The sequence below is a fragment of the Stegostoma tigrinum genome, chromosome 3 (assembly GCF_030684315.1).
Source record: "Stegostoma tigrinum isolate sSteTig4 chromosome 3, sSteTig4.hap1, whole genome shotgun sequence".
NCBI lineage: Eukaryota > Metazoa > Chordata > Chondrichthyes > Orectolobiformes > Stegostomatidae > Stegostoma > Stegostoma tigrinum.
In genome coordinates this window covers 111,398,827-111,416,083 of record NC_081356.1, presented here as the reverse complement: position 1 = coordinate 111,416,083, position 17,257 = coordinate 111,398,827, and the positions used below count along the sequence as shown (strand labels likewise).

The window sequence follows — 17,257 nt, the reverse complement described above, 5'->3', positions numbered from 1 at the left end:
AAGGATATGCAAGGAAGTATCAATTGAACAGCAGCCAGCCTAATAAATTAGCTAGCCCAAAGATGCTTTAAGAACGTAAAGTTATTCTAAATCACATGGCTTGTTTATAATAAATTTGAGATGCATTTTATAAAGCCGGTTTCAGTGGGATCCACATAACTCTTGGTGTAGAGGGCTCAAAGGACCAGATGATATAAAATTTCCACTAATCTTAGCTGGTATAGATCAGTAGCTTCAGGAGTAGCTAAAATTTGGGTGAGGGCAAGAACTAGGCTAAGGTTTAGTATGCATAATCATTTAGTTTATGTACAGCAGGGCATTTTTTTTTAAGGTTTGTCTTTGTTTTCTTTATAAGGTCTACATTTATAATGTGAAATGGGAAAAATGTTTTTGTGGTCGTGGAACTCAAAAAGCTTTCCTCCTTTCTCATTCTGATTTGATAGGATACTGAAAACACTTCTTCTGATGAAGAGATGAAGATGGCAGAATTGAGGCCCCCCTTGATTGATGTACCAATCACTCAACCAAAAATTGTTGCACTGTGTAAAGAGAAAAGAGGTTTGTTAAGATCGGTTGAACATGCATCCAACTTAAAGATTGGTAAAATAGTCAGAATCTTTTGGTTGTGGGTAAATGTGAAGACACTTTCACCAATACGTTTTCAGAAAATTTGTGCACCATCATCTGAAAATGCTTAGATGCTTTAAAATCATATTTAAGAACTTTACTTGAGGACAGAGGTAGAAATTAAGTTTTTGTAAATATGATATTCAACTGAAAACAACGGGTTTCAGTTTTGGTTCATCTCTAAAATTGTGTGTGTTCTGATTTCCGTATTTAACCTAATCTTGTTGATTAAATTGGAGAACAACTTGTGTTTATGTGTTGCTTTTCTTGTTCATGGCATGCCCTAACACACTTCAGAGCCAGTTAGTTAATTTAGAAGTCTAAATTCTGTTAACAGCCAAAGCTTACTACAGCAAGGCTATTGTTGGTGATATGATTGACACCTTCAGCACAGTATCCGTAAGCCTTGGCTTAAAAGGTGGAAATATCCAACTCCTTAAATGCAGTATTCTTTACATTTTTTTGGCCAATATTTAATGAGGCCTGAGAGTAGGGCTTGAACTAATAATTCCCATCTCATACAGGTGAGAGTTTATCACTAAGCCAATTTAATGTTTTGGTGATAATGGGAACTGCAGATGCTGGAGAATCCAAGATAATAAAATGTGAGGCTGGATGAACACAGCAGGCCCAGCAGCATCTCAGGAGCACAAAAGCTGACGTTTCGGGCCTCTGATGAAGGGTCTAGGCCCGAAACGTCAGCTTGTGTGCTCCTGAGATGCTGCTGGGCCTGCTGTGTTCATCCAGCCTCACATTTTATTATCTTAATGTTTTGGTGGTTCTCTTTAACCCACAGCAATTTTATTTGTTTGTAAATACTGTTTATCTGATAGAAATAGTCTGTCAATGCAGACTCTGATTTGGCCTTCTGATACAGGACAGCAGATTGGAGTTAAGTCATTTCCACAACATTACTTGCTTCTAATGGCACTTCATAGTGAAGCACATTGACTACCATTAGCAACATTTTTACGTAGCAGAAAGCACAAAGAAAGTTGCTGCTCATAAGCAATGATAATTTTTGTTGAGAGGGAGAAAAAGTAATTATTAAATGGGCTCTGTGGTTACAAGTAAAATCAGAAAATATTGAAAATAGACTTGGCAGCATCCGTTGTTAAGATTTCCAAATTTTGGCCACGGCTGCTCTTTCACATAGAGCCGTGCAACACTACCTTGTTCAGCCGGAGAAATTGGAATTTACCAGCCTTGGTTAAATGGTCAAATTAGTAAAATGATTTTATAAGCTGACTGAGTTGAATCAGTGTAGCAGACTTTAACTGGTGAAGCTACCAACTTTGTTGTTACACTCTGATATTTTTTCACAATTCATGTTCGACTCCATATTTGTTTTCTTGTTTTTTGGTCAGTGGTTGTGGATATTGCTTGTTGCACATTTCTGGCTGACTGTTGAGGAAGTAGAGGGGAACTGCTGCCTTGAATACAACTGAATGGTTTGTTAAGCCAATTCAGAGGGTAGGAAGGAAGTTATATGTAGGCCAGACTGTAAGGAGGAAGTTTCTTCCCTTAACCCTAGTGAATCAGTTGAGTTTATAATACAACCTCTTGTTTGTGGTCACCATTGCTGACGTTAGTGTTTTTTTTTTCTTGCTTTTTCCAAATTTGCTTAATTAACAGAATTCATTTCATAAACTGTCATTTTGGGATTTGAATTCCTATCTCCAGCTTATTGTCTTCATCAGCAATCAAGTTGCTGAAAAGCAATGCTTTACATTTCTTTTCAGTAACTTCTCCCATTTGTTCCTCCATGTATAACCCTTCTCTTCAGGTAGTTGTGTTCTGTTGGAATAAAAAAACATCTTTCCCGGTCAAAGGAATCTTGCATTGCCATCAAATCCATGGAGATAGAGTGCATTTTTATTTGTGTGTGTTTATCTGTAATTTATTCAATTATATTTGAATGCTTTCTTCTCTCTTGAAAAAGATGATGCTGATTCCTTATTTGAGGAGTTAATTCCAAACAGTAATCAGAACAACAGTAATTGTTCGTCGCCATCCAGGATATCGGATACAGTTTCCTTCAACACAGAAAGTAGCCAGGAAACCTTGCATTCCACCCCCGACAAAACTGCCATCCCACTTCTTAAAAGGTAAACGCCACTAGACTGTTAAGAAAAATTACCGTCTACCCCTACAGCCACAATGAAAGAAAAATTGGATGGCATGTTCATGAATGGCCTGCACCTTTATCCTAACTGAAGTTTAGAAGAGAGGAGGGAGTGATCTCTCAAGCTGGTAAAATTCTCACAGGACTAAACAGGGTAAATGCAGGAAGGATGTTCTTGACTGAGGATTTCAGAACCGGGGATACAAGGTAGGCCATTTTAGGACTGAGATGAGGAGGAAATTCCCAGAGAGTGTTGAACTGATGGAACACTCTGCTGCATAAAGCAAGACAAAACATGTTTTCAAAAAGTATTCAGGTGTAGTTCTTCAGGCTAAAATGTATGGGGAGAAATCCGGGACAAGTTACTGAGCTGGATGAATGGCTATGATTGTATTGGATAGTGGAGCAAGGTCAAAATATTGAATGGCCTACTCCTGCTTCTATTTTTTTAAATTCAAAATAGGTTTTCAGTATGTGTGAATTATCAAAGGTGAGCAAATTAAATTAAGAACAGTTTTATTTTAAATGTTTACATAAATAATGAGGATGTCTTATTTTTAAGTTGTGCCATGAGTTATTCAGTTCCTATTTGCTCTTTTCATGAATTCCTTTTAAGATTTTCACTTCTTGTAAATACCAACGCTGCATCAAAGTTTGTACTTCTACAGCATATGCAAGAGAACAAATTGTAGAGGACAGGCTTACTGTTCCAGTTGAACAAGTTCCTCTTGCTATGAGAAAACACAAGAACTCGGGACTGGATTTCAATCTCCTCTGTATCTTGAAAGCAAAATATGACAGTGGGCTCTCTGAAGGTCGTAAGCGAAAGCTCTTACAGAAACACTGCTTCTGTGATGTCTTCCCCAGCCCTGTCTTCTGCTTGAGAGATGGGTGTCAGGTTTAGGTTAACCTAATTCTAGAATGTCAGAGTTTATTCCCAGATTTTAAAATAAAATAAAATAACAAGGTTAATCATGCTGATGAGAAGCGCTACCCTGTTGGTAATCAGCTGCTTCTTAAACTTTTTAAAAGTGTTGTGCAATATCAGATGCTGACAACGTAGTTTTGTTATGTAAGAATGATTATTCTTAAACCTTGTTTAAAATACAGTTACAGGCTTAATGCATTATAAGTATATCCATATTGTAAATTAAGTAGAGAGGCTTAATGTCCACTAGGGACGTAAGGAAACATTCTGATATAGGAGACTAATTCTTAAGGCCTTCAAGTTTTGCAGTTCATAAAGCATGACAAACATTTCACCCTTCTCCATTTTAACTTTGCTTCGAGGAAACATAAGATGGATTATCTGCAGACATATAGTATCAAATAGAAAAAGAAAGTACTATATATGAAATGAGAATGTTGGTAACTGTCATGTTAAATATTCTTCTTTTATCTGTGGAAATGATATTGACATTGCATTAAAGTTGCAGTTTGTTAACAGATATTGCTTAGATTTATATTGTGTCTTAAATAAAATAGCTCTGGGTGTTAAATTACTTGTCATTGTAGATATTTGTAAATTTGCCATTTAAGCCTTTCACATCAAAATGCAATACAAATTTTGCAGTATTTGAATTACTTCTTCATTCATGATGGCCAGTTTTGTAAGGCATTCTGCAGTTTATCCATTGCTTATCATTGTGAAATGTAATGAGTATGTCTTCTTTTTTTTGTTGAATGCTGCCTGTACCAAAACTGGCTAGTTTTATTTTTGCTACCTTTTGCTTTCATTTTTAAGGTGTTTTTAAGGTGTTTTTAATGTTGTTTGCAGAAAAAATCGAGGTGGGTTACATGAAACATCTCCACTATTACAAAATGGAACAAAATCCAGTACACAATTTCAAAACATTGTGAAAACCCACAAGACCATTGATTCTCCATCAGAGAACAAAGAAGTCATTAAATTGTCGGAATTTGAATTCAATGTTGAGGAGAAACTAGCTCTCCTCCAGAGAGAAATGGATTTGAATAGTAATACACAGCAATACCAGAAATTACTCAAAATTGGTGTGAATAAGAATGAAATAACTGCAGATGATGTGGTTCAGAGATTAGACGAAGTGACTAAATGTGAAAGCACTGTTGATGGATGTATGAGCACCCGTGAACAGTCATCAGAAAATACTGTGAAAGGTAACGCAAAAGAAATAACAGAACATTTAAAGAATGAAAACGAAGTACCTAACGTTTTGCCTCAAAATCAAATAAATGGATGCCCAGAGGAAATTAGACAACCTGAATTCCACACTGAAGCAGAGCAAAAAAATTCACCTCTGTTGTCAGATGCTGCTATCTCAGGGAGTGCTGAAGAGCTATCTCCACAGAGGGCATATCCTCAAGGACCTGTCGTCAAATCTCACAGTATAACACACATTGACACAGGGGGTTTAAAACTTTATGATATCAATGACAATGGACCACATGAGCAAGGTTTAATGGTAAGGACATCCCCTGTAGCTGGACAGGGACAAAATATAATCCGCAGTAAATCGGCCAGTCTTCTAAGTGACCAGTCATTGCAACCGTTTACTGGAAATTCTTCTTCTTCATCAGATCTTCCATCTTGCAAAAAAGCAGTGTATACATTTGATCAAAACTTCAATCCTCAAGGCATCAGTTTAAAGAGAGGGCCTATAGCTGTTGCACAGATGCCTCCAGTACCTCAGTACAATGTCCAATATAGCAGCAGTGGAATAACCAAAGAGAACATGTGGCCGCAGAGACCAGCATTTCAAATAGAGCAAGGTAATATAGGATCTCATCACCATCAGCGGCCTGAAACACTTGACAGTGCCAATTATGTAAAGCATTCTGCAAACATGAACTTCTCCAATCGCAATAATGCCCAGTCCAACATGTCCTACAATATGCAGCCAAGAATTGGAGCTCGACAAGTGGAAATGTGGGGATGCCCACCAAGCGAGAGATTGATTCAGGCCGGTCAGAGATCCACCTTGCAGAGACAGAGTAGTGTTTCTTCCACTTCCTCTGTCACTCTTCCTGAAACCCATCACTGCAGGCGGGTCCCAGTACCTGAAGCAGATTACATGACTTACAGGGATTTACATACGCTTGGAAGAGGCCCTCAGATTGTTCAGGGCTCACAAAGACCTCTGTCTGCAAGGACTTATAGCGTTGATGGTCCAACTGCATCTCGGCCTCATAGTGCACGGCCACATGTAACTGATGTTCCAGAGAGAACAATGTCTGTCAGCGATTTCAATTACTCAAGGACTAGTCCAACTAAAAGACCCAGTGTGAGGGTGAAATCTGAGCATTCGCTTCTTGATGCACAGGGTACCAACAAGGTGCCACCTGATTGGAGAGAGCAAGTGTTACGTCATATTGAAGCAAAAAAGTTAGAAAAGGTATTGCACTTTTTTTTTTAATTGCTGCGGTCAAATTTCTACATGTTGGATGAAAATAACTTGAACAGGCTATTATAAATATCATTATGTGGCATTTGTGATACTGAAACATTTACAGGCCAATACGTGGATATAATTCTGAGTTCTGTGCACTGTAATAACTTAAAGATTCTCATTTTCGCCTTTCCACCTATTCTAATATCTGACATGTGGTGTGATCTTTTGCTAATTGTTTATTGAATGTAGATTTGATGCAGAGTTTGTAAATGATCATAAATTGGAAGTTTGGAAAATTCTCAAAAACATTGCTAAAATTGCAGTATTCCTGTTAAGAGATGAGCTGCTTTCTCAGGTAGTATTTTCAAAGCCACCTTTTTGAGGCAATTATGTGCGCAAATATCAATTGTTAAAGTTACTGATTTGCAAGTATATTTTGTCGACATTGTCTACAGTCTACAGTGCAGTCACATGTCAGTGTGTGTATGTTTACTTGTGTGAACCATCCATGAACTCATTGTAGATTATTTCATTGATACAGTGGCCTTAACAGAAACCTTGCTGATGAGTGATAATGCCTTTACCCTATGTGAAACTTCCACTATTTGGCTAAACCTTCTCCCACTTGCCCGACTTAGAGGTGTAGTGCAGTCATTACCAAAATCACCTTGCTTGTTCCCAACTTCTCAAATTTTCTTTTTTCTACTTCTCACCTTTTATTTAAAATCTTAATTTTGCGTTGCTCACCCAGGAGCCATGTCAGCTTTTCACTCGGTGATGTCCACTGTTTCCCTTTTCACTAATCGAGTTCTCATCCTCAGTAATGTCAATCCATATCTCAGCTTATTTTATTGTCTGCACCTCTGATTTTACTGCACCCTCATGCTCCATTAATCCCGCCCTCTTTGTAAATTCTGTAACACGTATTCATGGCTAACCCCTTGACCTCGCCAATTTATCTGCCCTCATTACTTCTTTTTTGTGTCAGTCACGGTGCTATCAATGGACATGGACATATCCTTCTATCACTTTGTGATAGCCGCATCCTCTGTGGCATGCACCCCCCACAAACAAACTATCAATTCTTCAAAACCCATCCTGGAAAAGAATCTTCCTGTTTTTCTTGTAGCTACATTTTCAATATGCCAACTGTCAAACGTTTGGCCCTCTATTCATCACAATGTTTCTGTGGTCACTGATTTGCCAAACCCTGCATTCATTTCAACCTTTTGATGCTCTATTCTCCATTCAAACCATTATACGTTATCATCTTTCATTCTCTTCTGTCCACTCAAAAGCAAGAACTCAAGATGTCCTGTTGCAATTATACAGGGCATTGGTGAGGCCGCATTCGAAATATAGTGTGCACTTTATCTGAGGAAAGATGTTCTTGCTATACGTGGAGTGCAACACAGGTTTACCAAATTGATTGGACTGACATATAAGGAAAGATTGAGTCGGTAAGGATTGTATTCACTGGAGATTAGAAGAATGATAGGTCATCTCATAGAAACCTCAAAATCTGAAAGAGATTAGATAGCATAGATGCTGGAAAGACGTTCCTGATGTTGGGGGAGTCCAGAACCAGGGTTTATAGTTAAGGGGCGAACCATTTTGGACTGAGATGAGACACCCAGACAGTGGTGAGTCAATGGAATTGACTACCATGCAAAGTGGTTGAAGTTTAAATAAATTGTGCTTTCAAGAAGATATAGCTGTTGTGGCTAAAGGGATCGAGGGACAGCGGGAAAGGCAGGACTAGGGTATTGAGCTTAATAATCAGCCATGATCATATTGAATGGATTACTGCTGCTCCTGTCTGCTTTGTTTGTGTCTCCACAAGATGGACATTTATGTGTGTTTAAAAATAAATGTGATTTAACCGTTTATTACCAGGTCTGGCCTGACTATGCATGGTACTATTGTGACAAAGTGTAGCGTCCCTACCTCTGGGCCCAAAAGGTTAGGGTTACATCCCATATGCCCCAGAGGTGTGTCATAACGTGTCCAAATAGATTGATTAACAATTTTTAAGATATTGTTGTAACACAGATCAAAGTACAAGTGCTGGCAATCTGAAATTTTTTGAAAGTAGCATATGTTGAAAGAATTCAGTCAGTCTGGCAGCATTTGTAGATAGAAACTGTTAATCTATTAGTTCACTAAGCTTTTACCTTTAATGGTACATTGACATACTATGTCTCATAAAGGTATATTAACTATGGGACATAAGATAAACTGGAGAGCTTCATTTCCACCTTAGTTCCAAAACAAAATCAGAGGTAAAATCACTACTTTGTTTCCACAATTTTAACTGAACATCTTATTAATCGTGATTGTTCAAGAACAAATGTGACTTTTTTTTAAAACTTTCTCTTCATTACGCAGTAATGCTGAATTCAAAAGTTAATTTCATTTTCATGTAACCTACTCCTTTCCATTCCTTTGCATATGTACACTATATTCACAGCACCAGACACACAGGGATAGGGAAATTTAGGGAAGATGTGTAATAACTGTGTGCATCCTTTTCAGAAGTTTGATTGATAGTGCAGTTATTTCTATGTTTAGTAACACATTTTGTTGGCATGAATATTTCTGCTTAACAATGTTAGAGAAACTGCATTCATTTACTGAAATTGCTGAATCATACATTTAGTATTGATTTTTTTAAAAAAAACAAAAGTCAAGACATATCCTAGAGAAAGGTATACTGCAATTTCAAGAAACAATCCTTTTACCAGGAATCCTTATTCCAAAACATTGCTTGAACAAAACCATCTTGTTAACTGCATGAACTCTTAATAGTTCTTAACCTTGCTTTTCTGGGAAATAACATTTGTATGCAAGTGTTTGGGGGAATCAATGGTATAGATACAAAAAGAAAATTAGAAAATCATCTTGCTTTTCCTTTAAATGCAAAAGATATGATCAAGGTAAAATCTCTAATTAAATGTTATAATTGCATGCTTTTAGAGTTCATTTCTGTAACTGGATATAAATATGTTAGTTTGCAGTAAATGCACTTAGAGTTAACAATTGGAAACATTAACCTCTTGGCTGTGAGGAGCTTTGACACCCTCTGCATGTTAGATTGCTCACCTTCAACATCTGCAGCTGATACGAATAGAATCGAATGGCATCTAAGTAGACCTTCAGATTTTATTGACATGCCCCTCTCCTTTCACTGCAATTATGTTTGGCTTGTATTGCTTTATCTCTTGATGGAAATAATTCTAGTGTAAGGCCCTAGGTTGTTCCACCTAAACTTTCAATTTTGCTTTATGTAAACGTCAAGGTTTGAAAGTAATTTTTGCCAAACAGCTGAATACAATGTAGAGAGAAGTTAAAAGTGTAGGTTCAGTTCCCTCTCTGGCTGAGGTTGCCATAAAGGACTCCCCCCACCTGAGGCATGGTGACCTTCAGGTTAAACTACCACCAGTCATCCCTCTCTAATGAACGAACAGTCTTACAGTGACTTTGCTTTTATCCTACTGTTGTACAACCAGCCAGTCGCACTTTTACCTTCATTTGACCAGTTTACATGAGAAGAATGTTGTAAATTAAAAGTATTATACTGGTTAAAAAAACTAACTTTTTTCTAAAATGTATCCTGCAGTCCAAAGTTGTTACCTTTGCTTGCTTATTGGCTGGATGTATTTAAAAGCTTTACTAAGAACTCGAGTGCACATTCAAATTAACCTTAACAAGAGCCGTTTGGTCAGAATACATGTTTTGTGTTGTGCATGCTATTTCTGTTTGCATCTTGTTGAGCCTTTTGGGGAAGATTGTCTCTTGCAATTTATCCTGCTGCATGCCGCACTAATCTCTGTGTTAAAGCTGTGGAATTTTCTTGTTCCTCTTTATTCAGAGCATGCTGTCTAGATCGTTTAATTTCAATTATGCTGCTTTTAGCAGCATGCACTCTGGAAGCTGTAGGGAACTGCACGACAGCCAGGGCAACGTTGCCTTGAGTGTTGCAGACAGAAGGAATTCTGGAGTGCACATGTTCCGTGTGAGTACCAACAATGGGCTAGTTATCACGAATGAGTGTTGTAGTGAGTGCTTGAGCAATCCTAGCTGTGAGAACTTTTTTTAATTCAATGCTAGTCTCAGGATACATTGAACTAAACTTTTTCCACCTCTCTCTGCTTAGCTGTGAAAATGCTTTATCTGATCGTTTAAATTCGCAACTTTATGCTTTTGCAAATCTTAACACAATACACTGATAACTTTGATTTCAAAATGATAAATATTAATTGCATGTTATGTAAAAATTGTGATTTTTTTTGACAGTGTTTCTCCACCAGCTGCAATATGATTGCACTTCGTCTGCCTCTCTTACGAACATATGATTTATCTGTCTCACTCGTGTGGTTTTTGTTCATAGCTGAGTGTGAAAAGAGTAGCTGGGCTGACCATTCTTCAAGGGACGAGCTTACTTGATTTCAACGTGCATATATTTTCCAGTAGGAATCTTTGACTAACAATTGTGAATGGAAAGTCGTGATTGATGTCCCCCATCTTCACCCAGAACTGAGACCTGTAGTAGGATCATTGCTGCTGTTCTGAAACAGTTTATTCAAGTGAGCAGTGATCAAACCTGATCTTTCCCAATGGCCAAAACTGACTTTTATTACAAGAAGAACTCAGTCTACTCTGAAATAGACAACAGATCTATTTTGCTTTCAGGAATATCCACTGTATTCACATTTTTATATTTCAGCTTTCTTTTGAATGGCTATTTAGCCATTAAACAAAAATGTTACATTTTACTGTACAGTTATTTACTTCATAAAGATGTCTGAAAAAACATGGATTCTAAATTTTTTTAAGGTGCTTAAAATGAAATAATCAATCTCAAAATCCAAACCACCGGATGTTCTCTGCTGCCAAACTAAGTATAATTTAGTGTTTTCCTACAATCATTGTAGCTCTGTGGCTGTAAAAATAACTGAGATTTTGTTCAATGCTCAAGTCCAAAAAGCAAACTTCCATTCGCTTCAACCCCTAAGAGAGTTTTAGAACTAAACTTAGCTGTTAAAAGTACCTTGTTAAATATAGATGTGGCTTGTGACATTGTGCAAATTTGCATCCCTAATATTAGCAAGTAATTTTTCCAATATTTTGCAATGACTTGACAGCCACTTAGTTCTGATTTTTTGTTTGGAGGTCATTGCATATTAGAGTGTGCCTTTCACATGGATGCCACAGGAACAACTAAATCCCAGATACCAGGAGCATATTTCCAAAGGATAGAACATAGAACATAGAACAGTACAGCACAGAACAGGCCCTTCAGCCCACAATGTTATGCCGACCATTAACTTAGAGCTTACTTAAGAATCATAAAGCGACCTGTAGGTACAAAAGACAATTACAGAGAACTACAGAAATCTTCCTTAACATCTCACTTCTGTTCTTTACAGGTGCCACTTAGAAGGAAACACATTTAGGCAATTTAGATTTTCCTGTAAGAATTGATGCATAACTGGGGACCCCGCAAATCTCCCCACTCCAGGGCTCCAGTGGAATTCTTGACTCTGGGACCCAGTGGGTGGTCTCAATGCCGTTGCCCTCCACCCACCAAGATACACCTGGGCCCCAACAAACTTGTCTCTTTGCCACTCCACCCCAACCCTATCGAATCCTAGCGAGTTTCTGTCTTCCCGCATGCCCCAGTACCTTCAGATGAATGGGTCCTTGTGAATCTGTTACCTGGATGTAGAAGCACTGAGCAAGGTGGAAATGAAGTGGCAAGTGCTTTGGGAGACACTGGTGGTTATGTGGTCACAGAGATTGTCAGACATAGTGTACTAGTGAACGTTGTGACATTTAAAAGGATATATCCTACCTTCTATGTTGTCAACCTTGTAACAAAAATGTTTTCAAATGATTCATATTAAGCAAAGTATTACTGTGTGATAGTTCAAATTCCTTTGAATTTCTTGATCTTAGCATGTGGATGCTTCAGTGTTCATTGTTTTCTGAGACCATTTGATTAACAGAGACTTTTGAATTGTCTTTTCTTATGGCCGAAGCTGCAGGTTTATTTCACATTTTATTCATAAATATGGAATATCTTTATGTATTGAAAACATAGAATTTGTAAACTTTTCTGTATATCGAACACAACAGTATAGGAATAGGCCCTTTGGCCCACAAAGTTTTTGCCAATCGTTCCAAACTAATCCTGTCTATCTGCACATGGTCTTGTCTCATTCATTGGCTCTTTGTCAGTGCGTTTTGCGTCAATTCAGTTCAAGATTATTTTGAGAAATACATGTACCTTAAATGGGCCACTTATAAACATTTGCAGAATGTTGCTTGTTTCGTTTTTGTCAAATTAGTTAAATTATGCTCCTGAAGTCTTGATTTATACACAGAAAATTATTCAATTTATTAACCAAAAGGTTTCTATTCTGTTGGTGAGAGAGTGTTTGTGTGTGTTCATTTTTCTAACCTTTTCAGTTGACACAATGGTTATAATAGGAGCAAACTTTGATTTTATCAAACATAAGCTGTAAGCATTTTCTTTGAATAAAATTTTGAAGTAATTAAAAAAAACCTCCGGTCATTTTAATCAGTTCCTTAGGATTAACATGGTTTTATGTTTTCACATTTTCAAAATAGTACCCATCACAAGGTAACAGTATCGGAGAGCCAAGTCAAGATGATGTCTTCAGTGTTGGACAACAGAATTACTCAACTAGCACACATGTTGTGAAGGATATTCCGCCAGACAATATGAGAAAAGTAAGTGTTCTACAACTGAGCTACCATAAAAGTATTTTAGAACAATTCAACAGAAGGTTACAACCTTCTTCAGTGTTACATTGTATACATTTTACTTGCTGTTCACTGGCTTACAATTTTGTTCATTTTGTAAAAATATTCAAAAATATATCTAAATATTTCATAAGCCATATAATGTTACCACCAGTGATAGCATTGGTATTGTGCCCTATTTTACATGACAAATTAGACCAAAAAGCAAGTCTCAGCCTTGTTCCAAGTGCCAACCAGAAATGTTGAACTGTGAAAGCAGCAATTTCAACTTAATTCAAAATAAACTTATGAACATTTGTTTTAACATGTAATTAGTTTGCTTTTTAATTTAATTTATTCATTCCTGAATGAGTTGCAATCTTTCATTCTTGTGATTAATATTGGTCCATCAGAATTACTAAAAGGTACAATTACATTCTTTAATCAGGTCTATGTTTTGATTTGAATCTCTTTTCACAATGCTAGTGCTGCAGTCATGTTGCCGAGTTAAGTTTCCAGAAATGTATTATTCTCAGAGCTACTCACCACTAAAATGTCACTAAACTTGCAACTGGCAGTATACTGAAGCTCTGCATTTCTCTTCATCCTTGTATATTTGCATGTTAGGGTATTTAAGACCTATGCACTAACTGTAGACATCAGTGTTGTTTATCTTTTGGTTGATGTGAACTGTACATGCTGTGAATTTCCGTTCTGATCAATTTGAAAAGAGTGTGATTGCAAAATATGTAGATTACAATGGTAATTTCACACACAGTATAACAGCTGTCAGTCCGAAACAATGCCATGACTGGAGTTTAAGCCCTGTTCCAAGATTCAGCCAAAAAACGTTGAAATATGAAGCAACAGTGAAAGTAGGAACTCCTACTTAATTTAAGAATTAACCTATGAACATGGTTTTAACTTTTAATTAGTATTCTTTTTAATTAAATATATATGTTCTTTGTACCAATCAAATAGCTCAAGTAGTTTATCACAGGTTTCAAAAAAATAAGTTTCACTTGTTCTCTGGATGTGGCATCGTTGACATGGATACAGTTTAATTGTTTTGAGAAGGTCATGGTGAACTTTTATTTTAATTTGCTTGTGGGATGTGGGTGTTGCAAGTTGGGCCAGCATTTTATTGCCTGTCTCTAGCAACCCTTTGAGAATGTGGTAGTGAGCTGCCTGCTTGAACCACTGCAGTCCATGTGCTGTAATTAGACTTACAATGTCACTTAAGGAGGGAATACTGTGTTATTGACAAAGTGATCATTTTTTCACCATGATATACTTCCAAGTTAGGATGATGAATGGCTTGAGGCAAACTTGGTGGTGTACTCATGTAACTACTGCCCTTGTCCTTCTAGGTCGTAGTGGTTGTGAGTTTGAAAGATGTTGAGTCAGGAGCTTGGGCGGATTTTTCAAGTGTATCTTGTAGATAGTACACAATGTTGCAAATGTGCATTGGTGGTGGAGGAGCTGGATGTTTGTCAATGAAGTGCCAATCAAGTGGGCTGCTTTGTCCTGCATAGTGTCAAGCTGCTTGAATGTTGTTAGAACTGCACTCATTCAGGCATGTAGGGTATATTCCATAACAGTCCTGACATGTGCCTTTTAGATAGTGCGCAGGTTTTAGATAACCAGGAGGTGTGTTGCTTGTTGCAGTATTCTTTCGTTTCTGACCTGCTGTGTGTAGCCACTGCATTTATATGGTGAGTCCAGCCTGCAGGCTACAATTGATAACGGCGATGTCACTGATGGTAATGCATTGAATGTCACAGAGCAATGGTTAGATTGTTTCTTATTGGAGATGGTCATCGCCAGGCATTTGTTACTTGCCGCTTGTCAGCCCAAGCCTGGATATTGTCTTGTTGCATTTGAACATGGATTGCTTCAGTATCCAAATAGTGCTGAACATTGTGCAATCATTGACAAACATCCCCACGTCTGACCTTAAGATAGATGGGAGGTTGTGATGAAGCAGTTGAAGATGGTTGGGCCTCAGACACTACGCTGAGGAAGTCCCACAGAAATGTCATCGGAGCTGACAACCACGACCATATTCCTGTGTGCCAAGTATGACTGCAATCAGAGAAGAGTTTCCATTGATTCCAATTTTGCTAGGGCTCCTTGATGCCAAATGAGCCTTAGTGCCAAGGGCTGTCACTCGTTTGGAAATTCAGCTCTTTTGTCCATGCTTGAACCAAGGCTGTAATGAGATCAGGAGCTGAGTGGCCCTGGTGGAACCCAAAATGGACATCAGTAAACAGGCTATTGCTGAGCAGGTACTGCTTGATGGCACTATTGATGGCATCGTCCGTCACTTTACTGATTAATATGGTAATTGGTCAGGGTAAATATGTCCTGCTTTGAGTACAGGACATATCTGGGCAAATTTCCACGTTGTTGGTCAATGCCAGTGTTGTACCTGTACTGGAAGAGCATGGCTTGGAATGAGGCAGATTCTGGAGCACAAATCTTCAGTACTATTGCCGGAATGTTGTCAAGACCTATAGCCTTTGCAGCATCCAGTGCTTCCAACCGTTTCTTGTGGAGTGAATGGAATCGGCTGAAGACTGGCATCTGTGATGCTTCAGACCTCTGGAGGAGGCTGAGATGATTATCCACACAGTATTTCTGGCTGAAGGTTGTTGTGAATGCTTTTGCATTAATGTGCTAGGCTCTTCCATCATTGAAGATAAGGATGTTTGTGAAGCTTAGATCTCGCCCTTTGGTTGTGGGACTGCTTAGCTCTGTCTCTCACTTGCTGCTTGTGCTGTTTTACATATAAGTAGTCTTGTTTGGTAGCTTCACCAGGTTGACATCTTATTTTGAGGTATGCCTGGTACAGCTCCTGGCATGCCCACCTCAATTCTGCATTGAACCAGGGTTGATCCCGTAACTTGGTTGAATGAGTTTAAGGTTTTAGAAAAGATTTGTAGCTCTGGTTGTAGGTGAGGTTGTTGACTTGCTTGCCAAGCTGGCCTGTTTTCATTCATCAATGAAAACAAGCCAGTTTGGCGAGCGAGTCAGCAACCTCATTGGTAGACTGAGGAATATACTGAGCCATGAGGTGTTAGATCGTGCTGAAGTATAATTTGCTGTTGTTAATGGCCCAGAGCACCTCATGGATGCCTAGTCTTGAGTTGCTAGATCTGTTTGAATTCTGTCCCATTTAGTACAGTACTAGTCCCACACAACACAATGGAGGTCATTCTCAGTATGAAGGTGGAACTTGGTCTCCACGAGGGCTGTGTGATGGTCACTTTTACCAGTACTGTCATGGAGCATCTGCAGCCAGCAGATTGGTAAGGTTGATGTCAAGTATGTTTTTACCTCTTCTGGGCTCAATCTGTAGTGCTGTTGCTGGGCCACTCTTGATGGTGGACATCAAAATCCCCCACCTAGTGTACACTTTGCACCCTTGGCACACTCAGTGCTTCCTCCAAGTGTTATTCAATATGGAGAGGTATTGATTCTTTAACTGAGGGAACATGGTATATGTTAATCAGCAGGAGCTTTCCTTGCCCAAGTTTGACATGAAACCATGAGATGTTTTGGTGACTGGAGTCAATGTTTTAGGACTCGTAGGGTATTCACTCCTGACTGTATAGCACTGTGCCTCCACCACCTCACTTGGATCTGTCCTGTGGGTGAGGCAAAACATATTCAGGGATGGTGATGGTACTGCTTGGGACATTGTCTGTGAGGATAACTATGTCAGGCTGTTGCTTGACTAATCTATCAGACAGCTCTTCCAATTTTGGCAATCCTCTTCCCCACCCCCCACCCCCAATATCTTTATAAGGAGGACTTCAAGGTTGGCAGGGCTGTTTCGGCTGTTGTGTTTTCCATCGCCTAAGTCTGCCATTTTGTCAATCCAGTTTCATTTCTTTATTGAGATAATGTAGCAATTGATACAACAGAATGGTTTACTAGTCTGTTTCAGAGGGTGGTTAAGAGTCAACGACATTTGTAATCTGAAGTCATATGTAGACCAGATCAGGTGAGGATGGCAGATTTCCTTCACCAAGGGACATTTTGAAATATTGTCGGTCTTCATGTGCTGTGACTTGGAAGTAAACTGAGAAGTAATGGTGACCTGACAGCATTGTTGCTCTTGACCTTGACCTAGCAATCACAGCGTGAACTGCCACTGAACTAATGAGCTACAGCATTACATTGCTGCAGGTTGTATATTCTGTCAAATTGTGTACTAATGGTGAAGGCTGTATATGTTCACTTCATCGACTTTCTGTCACTAGACTGTTGCTACGTCCTGGAATATTTGAGCTGAAGAGTTGCAGCTGTACCTCTTCAGGCTTGTAGTGACTCCACTATTGACAAATCAGAAGGAGTATAA

At 38.5% G+C, this 17,257-nt stretch overlaps 1 protein-coding gene across 2 annotated transcripts in view; it reads left to right on the top strand.

Annotated features, from left to right (window-relative positions):
* Nucleotides 1–17,257, top strand: part of erbin (erbb2 interacting protein) — a 248,627-nt gene that overhangs the window by 217,287 nt on the left and 14,083 nt on the right. The window contains exons 18-22 of one of the 2 annotated variants that reach the window (XM_048525424.2): nucleotides 444–558; nucleotides 2,570–2,735; nucleotides 4,530–6,126; nucleotides 9,995–10,138; nucleotides 12,757–12,879. In XM_048525424.2, coding sequence (XP_048381381.1) covers nucleotides 444–558; nucleotides 2,570–2,735; nucleotides 4,530–6,126; nucleotides 9,995–10,138; nucleotides 12,757–12,879 — 2,145 coding nt within the window. The remainder of the gene's footprint in view (nucleotides 1–443; nucleotides 559–2,569; nucleotides 2,736–4,529; nucleotides 6,127–9,994; nucleotides 10,139–12,756; nucleotides 12,880–17,257) is intronic. The other variant, XM_048525430.2, reaches the window with a different exon arrangement.